Below are 15484 nucleotides of genomic sequence, written 5' to 3'. Positions count from 1 at the left end.
CCGGCATGTGAGTGCTCAGCTGAGCGCCTGGCTGCCGGCTATTGAGAGCGATCAGCTGAGCACCCGGCCGCCAGGTGATCAGCTGATCGTTCACAATAGTCTGCTGCCGGTAAAACTGTAAAGAAAAAAAAAAGCTTTCCGTTGTTTTGCAGCATCCGTTGCATCCGTTGTGCCATTATATGCAATGCATCCGTTGCATCCGTCACACAACGGATGCCGTTCAACGCAAGTGTGAAAGTAGCCTTATCTTAACATGCAGTTTTCCAAAGCTTGTCTAAAACAGAAAATCAGTCTAACTAGTTCTATAGATGTTCTATAGATGTTAAAATATCCTTGTCAATGTGTCCCGTTTATGTAGGAAGAACATGAGAAGCTCCTTCGTAGGATGGAAGAACGAATGCAAGATGTCGAAATTAATCTGAAAAATGTCCGGGTAATGTTGCAAGAAAAGGTTGACCAGTTGAATGAGCAGGTGCGTAAGGCTCGTGTTATTTCCACCTTTAGGAATACAGGGCTTTGTATTGTAGATCTTCATTGCAGAATGCTGGGAAATCACCACCGCATCAAGCTGCTTGACTCCATTAGTGGTCACGTAGTTTGAAAGTTCCCACTAAAATTTGGAAATGGGATATTGTAAGCAGCCTACAGGTGACAAATCACTGGTTATATTATAGTACAGTGAACGGAGTGACACATTAATGTAAGGCGGCAGGGAAGGGCTTCATCAGGCGGACTAGTGTCTCCATCGTACTACTCACCGGCCTACCTGACATAGCTCACCCTGCAAGATACCGGGAAGTCAGCCATAGGTACTAGATTTTGGTATTGGTGATTGACAGGATCTACCAAGAATACGTTCTTCTCTACTTACTGTTTGTTTTTTTTTCACCTGTGTAACTATTCCTTTGCTTACGCTACAGCTGACCTCAAACAATTAGCATACATATGTTAGTAATGGAGCGATCACCTGTAGAATTGCATGGATTTCTTTTTTGGACTAAGCTGACCACCTGATAAATCTTTTTCTGAAGCTAACGTTATATAGAGTCTGAATGTTTTATTCTCGTTCTTTGCTCATCTCTCTATCCAGCTGGAGAAAAATGCGAAATCGGACTTGCTTCTAAAAGATCTGTATGTGGAGAACGCCCAGCTAATGAAGGCTCTGCAAGTGACAGAACAGCGACAGAAGAATGCGGAGAAGAAGAACTATCTCCTAGAGGAGAAGATTGCAGCATTAAACAAAGTCATGAAGAAGATTGCCCCTGCCTCGCTGGCCACCTGATCCTGTATGTGCACTATACTGTCATGGCTGGGCCCCTGATACTAGTCAGGCCCACCATGCCTCACTACAGCTTCCAACTGTAGCCTCTTTTTCTATGGATTTCCAGCAATAAAAAGTGCTGTGGACACAATTCATGATTTGTACAAAAGGCATAAATCATATCAGACAATCACACGGGTAATGAGCAGAGCTTGGACTATTCAGCAATGTTCTGTTTCTAGTGTAGGACTGGACATGTACTTTTATTCCCTGCCATTATGGCAGCTGCTTACAGAGACTAAGAATGGAGGACTATGCCAGTCTGTGCACTACCCAGCAATGGCTGCCGTGCAGCCTGATCAATGCAAGGCATGGTCTACAGAGCGGGTCCCTCTCCTTAATGTATCATACTAACCCGTTGGGTACAAAAAGCAGCTATGTGATTGGCTGCCTACACCTCTTCTAGTCATCGGATTTCACTTTGAATGAGGGTCAGTAATGACAGAGGGTCGTGTATCTGCTGCAATGTGGGTAGGATTATTTTTTTCTGTACTATTACAGATAAACACCACATAATTGTCACTTTAGAATAGTCCAAATGTTACACGACTGCGGTCATAACTTCCATGGCAGAGGAAAAAACAAACAAACACTCTTGTGCACACGTCTGGATTTTTAACTTGTAACAGGATTCTCTTTGGAAGTGTCAGATTTTGGATGTATGGATATTTTTTACTTTGAACGTATTCTTTCTGGGGGAGAATGTCTCCATACATCATCCGATTAAAGTTTCCCATACACCTTAGGCCCCTTTCACACGTCAGTCACAATCCGTTAGCTCAGCGGCTCCGTTGCAGATTGTGGAGAAACTGATGCGACGGCTCTGACTGGCCGGCTATTTGATACTAAATAAAATAAATTGGAGCATACTCAAAAAAAAAAAAAAAGTGGAATCAGTCGCTGGATTTTGTAATTTGACGGATTATGACAGATCCTACGTCCATAGGCTTCCATTCTACCAAACGATGGACGGCAACAGATTTGTCGTTGTCTGATTTTAACATAGAGCAAAAACGTTACTTTGTCCGTTATCTCTGTTCACCGGACAAACAATTTGACGTATCCGTCGAACAACGGATGAAACGTGAGGCTATCTGTTGCGAATACAAGTCGATGAGAAAAAAAACTGATCCAGCGGCATCAGTCGCCGGAACCGATTTTTTCAAAATTCGACGGATTGTGACTGACGGCAAAAAACTGATGTGGGAAAGGGGCCTTAGTTGAGGGCCAAACATTTGACAAAAAGCTATTCCTCCCCTGCTACTGTGCTAAGTGGAAAGTGTTCTCAATGGAGAATAAACCAGTCACTGGAGGTTGGCATTGCCCATAAAACCAAAAGCATTGGGTATGTAGAAATCCTATATTCTTCTGATCCTCAACATCTACCATCAGGAACAATTGGCACACCAGAAAACACAGATGGTCAGCTGGTCCTGACAAAATTAGCCATATCTGAGGCTAGGTGTGCGCTGTACATGGTAATGATACAGTGGTATAGGTGACTGTTCCGCAGACTCATACCATTTACCTGTATAGGAAAGCATAGCACACTACACCTTGCTATACATAGCGCTGACACAAAAATGTATTCCATGCAGTATACGTCTTTTTACAATGGCTCCCAATGGTGGACAGATGCCTCTGCACCCATCCTAAAGGTCCAGTCACACTAAGCAACTTACCAGCGATCCCAACAACGATAGGGATCGCTGGTAAGTTGCTAGGAGGTTGCTGGTGAGCTGTCACACTGCGACGCTCCAGCGATCCCACCAGCAACCTGACCTGGCAGGGATCGCTGGAGCGTGGCTACACGAGTTGCTGGTGAGCTCACCAGCAACCAGTGACCAGCCCCCAGTCTCCTAGTTACAGCACACATCAGGTTAATTAACCCGATGTGTGCTGCAGCTAAATGTGCACAGAGCAGGGAGCAGCGCACACTGAGCGCTGGCTCCTTGCTCTCCTAGTTACAGCACACATCGGGTTAATTGCCTGATGTGTGCTGCAGCTAAATGTGCACCGAGCAGGGAGCAGCGTACACTGCTTAGTGCTGGCTCCTTGCTCTCCTAGTTACAGCACACATCGGGTTAATTACCTGATGTGTCCTGCAGCTACATGTGCACAGAGCAGGAGCCGGCAGCACTGGCAGTGAGAGCGGAGGAGGCTGGTATCAAAGGTAAATATCGGGTAACCAAGGACAGGGCTTCTTGGTTACCCGATGTTTACATTAGTTACCAGCCTCCGCAGAAGCTGGCTCCTGCTCACTGCACATTAGTTGTTGCTGTCTCACACAGCGATCTGTGCTTCACAGCAGGACAGCAACAACTAAAAAATGGCCCAGGACATTCAGCAACAACCAACGACCTCACAGCAGGGGCCAGGTTGTTGCTGGATGTCACACACAACAACATCGCTAGCAACGTCACAAAAGTTGTTCGTTACCAGCGATGTTGCTAGCGATGTTGCTTAGTGTGATGGGGCCTTTACTGCGGCAACTATCTGCTGCAGATACTACTATCTACTGCTGCATACCTAGTTCTCAAGAATAGCCACAAATGCAATTAGGGCCCAGATTAAAAGTATTGCCAATAGCAAACCTGTCTGTCGTGTAAAAAAACAAAACCCCCAACTTACAGATATGGGGTTTCTCTGCAGGATATTAGCATTCTAACAAAAACGCTGTACTGAGAGCCCGGCTGCTGGGAAGAAATGGATTTTATGGTTTTATATAAAATCAGGTTTGTCCATACCCCTATAAAGCAGCATATATGAATAACATATATAATTCAATAATATCAGCTCCTGCATCCAAATAGACAATGCGAGCTGCCACTTCCTATTAAATAATAATTTATGCAAAAGATCTGATCCTTGATTTCCCTACAATTGCAAATGATGCAGGCAGGCACAGAGAAGGCCCATTGCGTCTGCATTCACATGTTGCAGGCGAGGCATTTTTCATGCCATGATCATGGTAAAAGTGTAACATTTTTTTTCTGTGATTTGGAAAAACTGCATTTTTGCCATGATTGCATAAAAAAAATATGCATCGCAGCCTTAGAACAGCACATTTGGCGTGCAGACAAGCTTCAATCGGCACTAGATTACATAAAAACAGGACCAAAACTTTTGTTAATACTATCATTCAGTCCATCAGCGTGTTGGCAGCACATCCTGCTTTTACACAGGGCAATTTGCTGCTGCAAATGACAAATTACCGTATTTTTCGGACTATAAGACGCACCGGACTATAAGACGCACCCTGGTTTTAGAGGAGGAAAATGGGAAAATAAAACTTTAAGCAAAAAATGTGGTCATGACACACTTATGGGGCGAGGATCTGCTGCTGACACTGTTATGGGGGTAATGTCCCCAAATTCTCTACTAAGGTACCCCATCCTGGTAATGATCCTCCTGCCTTGTATATGATCCTGCTATAAACCCCCATCCAGCCTGTTCACATACCCCCCCCCCATCCAGCCTGTTCACATACCCCCCCCCCCCCATCCAGCAGCCTGTTCACATACCCCCCCCCCCATCCAGCAGCCTGTTCACATACCCCCCCCCATCCAGCAGCCTGTTCACATACCCCCCCCCATCCAGCAGCCTGTTCACATACCCCCCCCCCATCCAGCAGCCTGTTCACATACCCCCCCCATCCAGCAGCCTGTTCGCATACCCCCCCCCATCCAGCAGCCTGTTCGCATACCCCCCCCCATCCAGCAGCCTGTTCACATACCCCCCCCCATCCAGCAGCCTGTTCACATACCCCCCCCCCCCATCCAGCAGCCTGTTCACATACCCCCCCCCCCCCCCATCCGGCAGCCTGTTCACATACCCCCCCCCCCCATCCAGCAGCCTGTTCACATACCCCCCCCATCCAGCAGCCTGCTCACATACCCCCCCCATCCAGCAGCCTGTTCACATACCCCCCCATCCAGCAGCCTGTTCACATACCCCCCCCCCCCATCCAGCCTGTTCACATACCCCCCCCGTCCAGCCTGTTCACATACCCCCCCCGTCCAGCTTGTTCACATACCCCCCCCCCGTCCAGCCTGTTCACATACCCCCCCCCGTCCAGCCTGTTAACATACCCCCCCCCGTCCAGCCTGTTCACATACCCCCCCGTCCAGCCTGTTCACATACCCCCCCGTCCAGCCTGTTCACATACCCCCCCCCCCCCCCGTCCAGCCTGTTCACATACCCCCCCCCCCGTCCAGCAGCCTGTTCACATACCCCCCCCCCCCCCCCAGCAGCCTGTTCACATACCCCCCCCCCCCAGCAGCCTGTTCACATACCCCCCCCCCCCCATCCAGCAGCCTGTTCACATACCCCCCCCCCCCCCCATCCAGCATCCTGTTCACATACCCCCCCCCCATCCGGCAGCCTGTTCACATACCCCCCCCCCCCATCCAGCAGCCTGTTCACATACCCCCCCCATCCAGCAGCCTGTTCACATACCCCCCCCCCCGTCCAGCCTGTTCACATACCCCCCCCCCGTCCAGCCTGTTCACATACCCCCCCCGTCCAGCCTGTTCACATACCCCCCCCCCCCCGTCCAGCCTGTTCACATACCCCCCCCCATCCAGCAGCCTGTTCACATACCCCCCCCCCCATCCAGCAGCCTGTTCACATACCCCCCCCCCATCCAGCAGCCTGTTCACATACCCCCCCCCCATCCAGCAGCCTGTTCACATACCCCCCCCCCCATCCAGCAGCCTGTTCACATACCCCCCCCCCCCATCCAGCAGCCTGTTCACATACCCCCCCCCCATCCAGCAGCCTGTTCCCATACCCCCCCCCCGTCCAGCCTGTTCACATACCCCCCCCATCCAGCCTGTTCACATACCCCCCCATCCAGCCTGTTCACATACCCCCCCCCCATCCAGCCTGTTCACATACCCCCCCCCCCCCCCCATCCAGCCTGTTCACATACCCCCCCCCCATCCAGCCTGTTCACATACCCCCCCCCCATCCAGCCTGTTCACATACCCCCCCCCATCCAGCCTGTTCACATACCCCCCCCCATCCAGCCTGTTCACATACCCCCCCCCATCCAGCCTGTTCACATACCCCCCCCCATCCAGCCTGTTCACATATACCCCCCCCCCCCATCCAGCCTGTTCACTTCACATATCCCCCCCCCCCCCCATCCAGCCTGTTCACATATCCCCCCCCCCCATCCAGCCTGTTCACATATCCCCCCCCCCCATCCAGCCTGTTCACATACTCCCATCCTGCTATATGCCCCCATCGTGCTCATATACCATCCTGGTATATGGCCTGTATCCTATAGCACAGAGAAAAAAATAAACGTTTATACTCACCTTTTCCTCACTCCCTGCAGCACCGATCACATCTTCCTCTCTGGCACGCTGATCTGTGTGTGTGGAGCCGTTCCCCTGCAGCACGCGATGTCTTCCTGTCTGTGCCGATCAGCTGACCTGACCGGCACAGATCAGCTGACCGGCACAGACAGGAAGACATCGCGTGCAGCAGGGGGACGGTTCCACACACGGGGACGGGTGAGTGCACCGATTCACTGCACCCCGTGCTGGTAATGACGCGCGGGGGGCAGTGAATACAGCCGCACATGATCACTCCAGGCTGTAATTGCCAGGGGTGATCATGCGGCCGGCTCTTTGCTATGCGCGCGTCCCCGCTCGTCCTCCCGCCCACCTGTCAGTGCCAGCTTCAGCGCTGAGAGATGGGCGGGAGGATGGGCGTGCATATGTAATGAGCGGGCCCACGTGGTCACGGCAGGCGCTGCTGCTGCCTGCTCGTGCCCCCGATGACCTGCAGCACCCTCATTCCCGGCCGCAGCCCTATAGTCAGACCATAAGACGCACCCCCAACTTTCCCCCAACATTTGGGGGAAAAAAAGTGCGTCTTATGGTCCGAAAAATACGGTATTTTATACTGGCATAAATAATGTGATCACCTAATGCACAAGTGGATTTGCTCATTCATTAGTGGATGGTTGGATCTTTACAAAGGGCGATTATTGGCTGATCTTATGTCTTAAGGGTGTCGCCACATGATGCCGCAGGTTGTGGGGTAGAAGCTTAGCTCACGTGGCATGCTGATCATGAAGAAGGATAGTGTGGTAACTGGCTGGGTACAGGTGAGTGAAGCTTCTTCTGCGTTCCGTAGGCTGCTGTGCGGTCGCATCCTCCTTCCTCTGCAGAAATATGGAAAGGTGTAACCCTAAAATGGTGCAGAGTCCATACTGCTGTTTTATTAGACAATGGAGAACTTGCCCATTGTCCTATGTCATAGTGAAAAAGCAATGCTCAGTTAGGAGGGCTTCATCTTAAATCTTTAGTAGAAAATGCTTGGAGAGAAAAAAAAAAAAATCCGTGCGTAACTTATGATAGTATCATTTTTTCAGGTGCATAGGATGGCTGATAAGTAGCATTAGATCAGGTGCTCTCCTATGGTTGTACATAGGGAAACCACTGACTCCTATTACTGGAGGATAGCCTCTGGTGCTGTGGCCTTCCCTTGCTCTTCATTCCCAGGTATGCAAAAACATTAGGCTCAGAATTGGCACAAGAAGAAAACCAGGACTGTGCTTCTGCATCACTTGTTTCATTCCCTTCTTACAATAAAAAATTTTTTTATATATATATATATATATATATATATATATATATATATATATATATATATAAACTTTATACCATATTTTTCAGATTATAAAAGACACACTCTTCCTTACAAAAATTTGGGAGGAAAATGAGAGCTGCGTCTTATCCAAATGTAGCTTACCAGGGGGTGGTGGAGAATGGTGACAGGAGGCAAGGGCGATGCTGTGGGCTGTGCTGCGGTGGTGAGGCAGGGGCCGTCGTTCTGAAAATGTCAGTGGTGTGGGCTTCTGCCGCCCGAAGTCGGCGTAACCGCAGATTGAGCTCTCGACACGATCTCATCTGCACACATTCCACCTCTGGCCCCTTGATTCCCTGCAGCAGACTCAGGCTATGTGCACACTTTGTGTTGAGTTAGTTGCAGTTCTAAACGCACCCTCTGGCAGAAATTGTCTTTGACAAATTTGGTTTTGACCACAAAAACGCTAATACGCTTGTGTTTTTACCGCGATTTACATGCTTTTTCATTGCTTAAAGTCAGAGGTGTTTTGAATACAAATACACTGCTAAATAAAGTTTAAACATTCAAACACTAAAAGGGAAAAAAAAATGATTACAAATATCATGATTAAAAGCATACACAAAATGGCTTATTTTATTAAAATGATAACTGTTCTAATATTTATGTATAAAATAACGTTAATTTATTGTTTTTCAATAATTTAATTGTCGGACTGTGTGTAAAGGGACATATGCCCTTAATATGTCTAAAACGCATGTTTTCTGCATCAAAAAAGCATGTAAAACGCAAGGATTGTGATTTAGAATGCGTTTTGAAACTTTTCATTGACTTATCAAAATGCTGCCAAAATGGCAAAAAAATTGACATGCTGCTTCTTTAAACGCAGATATTTTGACAAATTTTCTGCATCTAAAACGCTGCGTTTTTAACAGCATTGTGCGCACAAGAAAGCCATATTTCCCATAGACTTTGCTTAAAAATCGAAACGCATGCATTTTTGCATTAAAGCGCTGCAGTTGAAAATGCTGCGGAAACGCATGAAAAAAAGCAAAGTGCGCACACAGCCTTAAGGAAATTGGTGCCCCGGAGGTGGTGTGCACGCAGATGAGATCTCTACTGGTCATTGAGCCGAGAGCTCCATCTGCACACGTACCGACTCCGGGTGCCAATTCTTTGAAGCCCTCACTGCTGCCAGCTTCTGGATGCCCCAAGCGAGCATCTGGGACACCCGCTGCATTGTTTTACTCCAGTGACCCTGACCCCGCTCCTCCACCGCTGTTGGTCCCCTCCGCTAAAAAAGCACCAAATTATAAGACAGACCCCATATTCCCCCCTCTGTTTTATAATACACACCCCAAATTTAGGAGGGGGAAAAAAAAAAAGTATGTTATGTATTTTTTCTTGAGCTAGAATCACAGCCATATTGACTAGTTTTCTTCTTGCACCAATTGAGTTTCACCTTAAAGCATGAAGCACATATTATATATCGTGCTATAGTCCCTAATGTGCAATATTCCACGCTAACACAGCAGTCACGGTTTTCCTCCTACAGTCCCTTCATGTAGCTGACTGGGCCCAATGATACTATGCCTAATCTGAAATATCATCTCCTTTATTAAAAGTAAGAAACTTAACATTCTTAATGGAATAAGGAATTTATTGAATAGTTGTGTATGTCACCAGCGTACATAGAACGGTCATGTCTGTACATATCCTGTTCTGTTCTTGGCCAGTTGTATACATTTCATAAAATATGTACAGTTTTATATGTAAAATGTGTGTATTTATACCGCAAATACCAAAAATGAACCATGACGGAGGTGTAACGAGGTTACAGCAGCCAGATGATGAGCATTCTAATAAAAATGGGAATCATTACATTGGTTTTGTACTTTTTTCAGAATTAGATTGTTTTACAAATGTGAAAGGATTTAAAGAGAATCTGTCATGTCCAGAAATACTATTTCCCTGCAGGTAAACTGCATTTAAATTCTATACAACTGGTTTACTGGAGCAGCAGCTACCAGGAGAAAACAGTTTTATTCTCCCTGTAGCTGCTCGCTTCCATTCATCAGAGCAATGCGCTATACAATGAGCGCACTGTAATCACTTCCCGATACAGCGACAACTGCTCTATACACCATCCAAAAACATTATATACGTTGATTTATTCAAAGTAGAAATCCATATTTACATATTATACATAAGAAATCCATGTTGACGACAAATACAGTATGAAGAGGATTATGACAATACATGCTCCAGGATGCCTTGCCGGATGAGCTGTTCACATTTCCATCTGGGCAAGAAATGCTGTAAGAAAATGAAAGGAGGTAAACAATCAGGAGGATCATATTAAAGAAGCTTCTAGACTTTAAAATCTGTATCTTCAGAGAATATAAAAGGCAATCTGTCATCAGATTTTTGCCACCCAATCTGAGATCAGCATAATGTAGAGCCTGAGACCCCGATTCCGGTCATGTCACTTGCTGGGCTGATTGCTTTGATATCACAGTTTTAGCAGCAGATTATAACTAGTGGATAGTGTTGAGTGGATCTGGACCTGAAAAATCCGGATCCGCGCGGTTTGAGTGGCAGATCCGAGTCCGACCCGGACGCGGGATTCCGGGTGCATGATCCGGTTCCGGGATATGTCTCCCTCCCTTCCTATTGGCAGCTTCTTTGCTTATACACAGATGGATGCCAATCCGTGGTGAGGACAAAGTTATACCAAGCTCAACATTCAGAGAACGGGTAGACCTGTAGAAAATAACTGATTTTTATTAAATCTGCAGCAAGCAGTCCTTTAAATTTACACATTGCTGAAATCAGGATCTCTGCCCCTACATCATGCTGCTCTCAGATGGCGTAGCAGAAATCTGGTGCAGATGCCCTTTTAAAAGGATTGGCTAACTTAATGGCATGGATAGCAATGTGTTTGAAGAAAAAAGCCCACCGGTCTTATTCTCTCTAGCAAGTATGTGATTGTGTCCAACATAACGTTATAAATAAGATTAATGAACAAGAAAATTCATGGGCAACCAGTGTAGAAGACCCCCAAACATACACCTTGAAATTGCCAAGTTTTTCTCACTCATTTACAAGAGGGGCTGCTGATAAGTCTTTGGCTTTACCCAGAAAGAAACGAGATAGGATGATGAATCTTTACATTTATTCCACATACTCTCCACTGGTGTCAAGACACTTCTTAAATCGGGATTCCAAGATCAGGAAGCCTAGCAAAAAGAAGGATTTTGATTGTGCCTCAAACCAGGCATCTATAGCAGCCATAGCATCAGAAATGGTGTGACATTTGGTACCCTTGAGGTGTTTCTTCAGGTTTGGAAACAGAGGATAGTCGGAGGGAGCTAGATCTGGTGAATAAGGTGGGTGGTCACCAGCTGAAAGCCCAGCTCTGCCAGTTTTGCCGCGGTCACTTGTGCAGTGTGAGCGGAGATGTTGTCTTGCAGGAACAAGATTCCTTTGGACAGCTTGCTGCGCCTTTTGGCCTTCAGAGCTGCCTTCAATTGGTCCAAAAGTTCAATGTAATACCTTGCATCGATGGTGGAACCCTTTAAGTCTCTCTCCTCCCCCCCCACTCTCTAGAACGCTTCAATGGATCCCAATGATACTGTACTGATATTTGGGGGGGGATTGCTGATAAACGTAACACTCACAAGCGTCTTTTTTTTGGAAGGGGGGAATTACATTACATTTGAAGTGACTTTGAGGCCTAGGTTACAGAAAATACCCAAAAGTGACACCATGCTAAAAGCTGCACACTGCTCAAAACCACATCCATGAAGTTTAACCCTTTAGGTGCTGCACAAACGTAAGCAATGTAGAAGGATAAAATTATTTTACTTTTTCCCCCTAAAAAAAAAATAAAAAAAAAAAAAAGTTACTTTAGCTAATTTTTTGCATTTACAAAAGGGTATCAAGAGAAAACTGACAGTACAATTTGTTGTGCTATTTCTCCAGAGTACCAATATCCCATGTGTGGTGGAAATCTACTGTGTGGGCGCATGGCAGGGATCAGAAGGGAAGGTGCACAATTTAAATTTTGGGAGCGCAAAATTGGCTGGAATAGATAGTGGTCGCCATGTCTCATTTCCAGAGCTCCTGCTGTGCCTAAATAGTGAACCCCCCACAATTTACCCCACTTTGGACATTAAACCCCTCAAGGAAGTTATCTAGGGGTGCAGTGAGCATATTGACACCACAGATGTATCACTAAATTTTATACCATTGGGCAGTAAAAGATTTTTTTTTTTGTACTAAAGGTGTTGCTTTGGCCCCAAGTTTTTAATTGTTATAAGGGCTAATAGGAAAAAAATCACTCAACTAACTGTGCGGTCCATTTTTTTCTTTCAATACCCTCCATGTGATCAAGAACTACTTTTGAGGTACAGAAGAGAAGGCGCACCATATTGGACTTCAGAACTTACTGGAACAGTTTGTGGCTGCCATGTGACATTGGCAGAGCAACCGAGGTGCCAGAACAACAGAAACCCCCCACAAATGACCCCATTTTACAAACTACACCCCTCACTGAACTCATCCAGCGGTGCAATGAGCATATAGACACCACACGTGTGTAACAATTTTATACTATTGGGCGGTGAAGAAAAAATAATTACATTTTTACCACTAAAATGATGTTTGAACCCCAGATTTAAAATTATCACAAGGGGAAAAGGTTTAAAAAAAAAAAAAAAAGCCCCATAATATGGGTTACACAAATTCTCCTGAATGTGACAATACCACCATGTGAATGTACAGAACTGTTTAGCCATACAACAGGGCTCAGGAGGGAAGGAGCACCATTTGATTTTGAAGCACAGATTTTCCTAGAACAGTTTGCGGACTCCAATTGCAGAGCCCATAAGTGCCAGAACAGCAGAAACCCCCTCAAGTGACCACTTGTTTTTTTTGTGGGTTGAGTTATGGTGGCAACCTTAGGTACAGAATATTTTGGATCAGGTCACATTTATCCTGTGCTCTATGCTGATCATTTACATCAGGATTTCCATCTACATCTCCGAAATACATGATTCAGGTGAAACCCCTGTCACATTCCTTCACTATAATGAGGTAACAGAGTTACTTCGAAGGATGTTCAACCTCTGTCCAATGGTGTCCTTTTCAAAGGTGTACTAAAGTGTTATTGATTGCATTTTCTTTATTGTTCCTTTGGGAGACCCAGACCATAGGTGTTTAGCTTCTGCCTCCGGAGGACACACAAAGTACTACACTTCAAAGTGTAGCTTCTCCCTCTGAGCTTATACACCCCCTGGTAGCCAGTCCTAGCCAGTTTATTGCTTTGTGTCAGGAGGCATACATCCACACATGCATTCTCATCTGATTTGTTTGACTTTTGGAAAGAGTTTGAAGAAAAGCGGGTCCATGTCTGGACTCCCGGCATGTCCCTTCTCACCCCACTGTGTCGGCGGTGTTGAGGTTGATTTACAAGGCTGCAGGCTTACATGCCGCGCTCCTTCACCATCCCTCCTGGGCTCTGGCTTGAAGTGGGAGCCAGCACGGTCTCCATGCCTGGCAGGAGTCCAGTCTCCATCCACAGCCCCTTGAGGATTCTGCTGGACCGGAGCACTCATCCCCAGGGACATGGCCCTGCGTCTCAGCAGCTAAGTACCTGAGACGTTTATGTTGGGGGTCCCGGTTCTTTATTGTAAGGGGAGAGTATGCTGTATGTGATTGTTTTAACTTTTCCGGCCGGTTCTCTAGCTTTTGCCTGAGAACCGCGCCAATGGTGCCTGCTTGTCGGCCTCGCCGCTTAAATTTAGGCCCTGGCTTCGCCGGAGGCCTAGTTTCATTTTCCTGCCCTCGCATGTCACTCATGCAGTGGGACAGGTTCGGCTCCTCACGGCGGCCGTTCTACACAGGGGAGGGACACTCCCCACTGCTGGGGCGTCCCTCCTTCCCTGCAGGTCTCTATAGCCCTCCAGTTCCCGCTCTTTTATAGGAACGCCCCCTAGTCCCGCCCCCTCTCTTCGCTCCGGCAGCCATTTCTCAGGCAGACTTCACTCTGCTCTGGGACATCCTGCATTCTGCATCTCTGCTGAGGTGCTGCGACTGGGGGACCGGGCTTCGGGATCTGGAGGGCACACAACACCGCGCTCAGCGGTCTGGTAAGCCACAGCTGGTCTCCGGTTGTGGACCTCTGTATATTCTCCCTGGGGTTCATTCTCTGCAAAGCCCCCACTCCAGCAGCATGTCTCACACAAGGAGCAAGGCTCCAAAGCTTATTCTGCATGCACTGCATGTAAGCTCCTGCTGCCTGAGCCGAGCACCTATCCACATTGTGATGTCTGCTCTAACTTGGCGGTGCCACAGCCTGGAGTCTCACCCCCAGTGGTCTCTCAGGCTGCTGCTGCACCTGTGACTGAACCCCCGGCCTGGGTAGAGTCCTTTTCTAGGTCCATATCCCAGTCATTTACTGAGTCCATGGGACTTTTGTCCAGGACTTTGATGAATATGCATCAGCCCCCCTCACAGGGTGCCTCTAATACTCTTGACAGAGGACTCCTATCCTCTGACCTCCGTCCATCGGAGCTCACGGAGGATTCATCATCTGATCCCAGACCCCGTCCTTCTGAGAGAAGGCGCAGGGTTTCCTCCCCCTCCCCATCCCACGGCTCTGTCTCAAGAGCTGACTCTCAAGATGAGGAGGATGCCCTCACTGGGGGCTCGGAGGCTATGTATCCCATCAATTTCTCTGAGGGTGACTCAGATCTAAGTGATTTGATTGCTTCTATTAATTCTGTGCTGGATCTCAATCCGCCAGTGTCAGAGGAGCAACTCTCTTTGGCAGAAAAACATCAGTTTACCTCGCCTAAGAGAGTGAAGAGTGTGTTCTTTAACCACTCCAGTTTTCAGACCGCTGTGACCAAACCCAGGGCCTGCCCTGACAAACGCTTTCCAAAGCGTGGTTCTGATGACCGGTTTCCATTTCCACCTGAGGTGGTCAAGGAGTGGTCTCACTCCCCAAAAGGTAGACCCCCCGGTGTATAGGCTATCAGCCCGGACCGTTGTGTCGGTGGCTGATGGCACCTCACTTAAGGATTCCACTGACCGTCAGATTGACCTTCTGGCCAAATCTGTGCATGAAGCTGCGGGGGCCGCGTTTTCCCCGACTTTTACAGCAGTGTGGGCTCTCAAAGCCATCTCTGCTTCTCTAGAGGAGATGCATTCCCTCACCAAGGAATCTATGCCTGAGATGGTTACCTTAACTGCTCAGGCTTCAGCTTTTTCATCCTATGCCATGTCTGCCATGCTAGAGGCTGCTCACTGCACTGCGGTGGCTTCAGCTAATTCTCTTGTTATCCGCAGGATTTTGTGGCTTCGAGAGTGGAAGGCAGATGCTTCTTCCAAGAAGTTTCTTGCTGGGCTCCCTTTTGCTGGTTCACGGCTGTTTGGTGAACAGCTGGATGAAATCATTAAAGAAGCTACTGGCGGGAAGAGTACTTCCATGCCACAAACCAAGACCAGGAAACCCGCCCAGGGTAGGAATCAATCGAGGTTTCGTTCCTTTCGTTC

At 47.6% G+C, this 15484-nt stretch overlaps 2 protein-coding genes across 2 annotated transcripts in view; one reads left to right on the top strand and one right to left on the bottom strand.

Annotated features, from left to right (window-relative positions):
- The window catches only part of NINL (ninein like), a 321722-nt gene extending 318742 nt beyond the window's left edge, over nucleotides 1-2980 (top strand). The window contains exons 28-29 of the mRNA XM_075339423.1: nucleotides 359-472; nucleotides 1091-2980. Coding sequence (XP_075195538.1) covers nucleotides 359-472; nucleotides 1091-1282 — 306 coding nt within the window. The 3' untranslated portion in view covers nucleotides 1283-2980. The remainder of the gene's footprint in view (nucleotides 1-358; nucleotides 473-1090) is intronic.
- A 6583-nt stretch (nucleotides 2981-9563) lies between these two features.
- GINS1 (GINS complex subunit 1) overlaps nucleotides 9564-15484 on the bottom strand; it is a 62766-nt gene continuing 56845 nt past the window's right edge. Inside the window, exon 7 of the mRNA XM_075338116.1 lies at nucleotides 9564-10240. Coding sequence (XP_075194231.1) covers nucleotides 10172-10240 — 69 coding nt within the window. The 3' untranslated portion in view covers nucleotides 9564-10171. The remainder of the gene's footprint in view (nucleotides 10241-15484) is intronic.

This window comes from Anomaloglossus baeobatrachus, chromosome 3 (genome assembly GCF_048569485.1).
Source record: "Anomaloglossus baeobatrachus isolate aAnoBae1 chromosome 3, aAnoBae1.hap1, whole genome shotgun sequence".
NCBI lineage: Eukaryota > Metazoa > Chordata > Amphibia > Anura > Aromobatidae > Anomaloglossus > Anomaloglossus baeobatrachus.
This window is presented reverse-complemented; position numbering and strand designations above follow the sequence as displayed.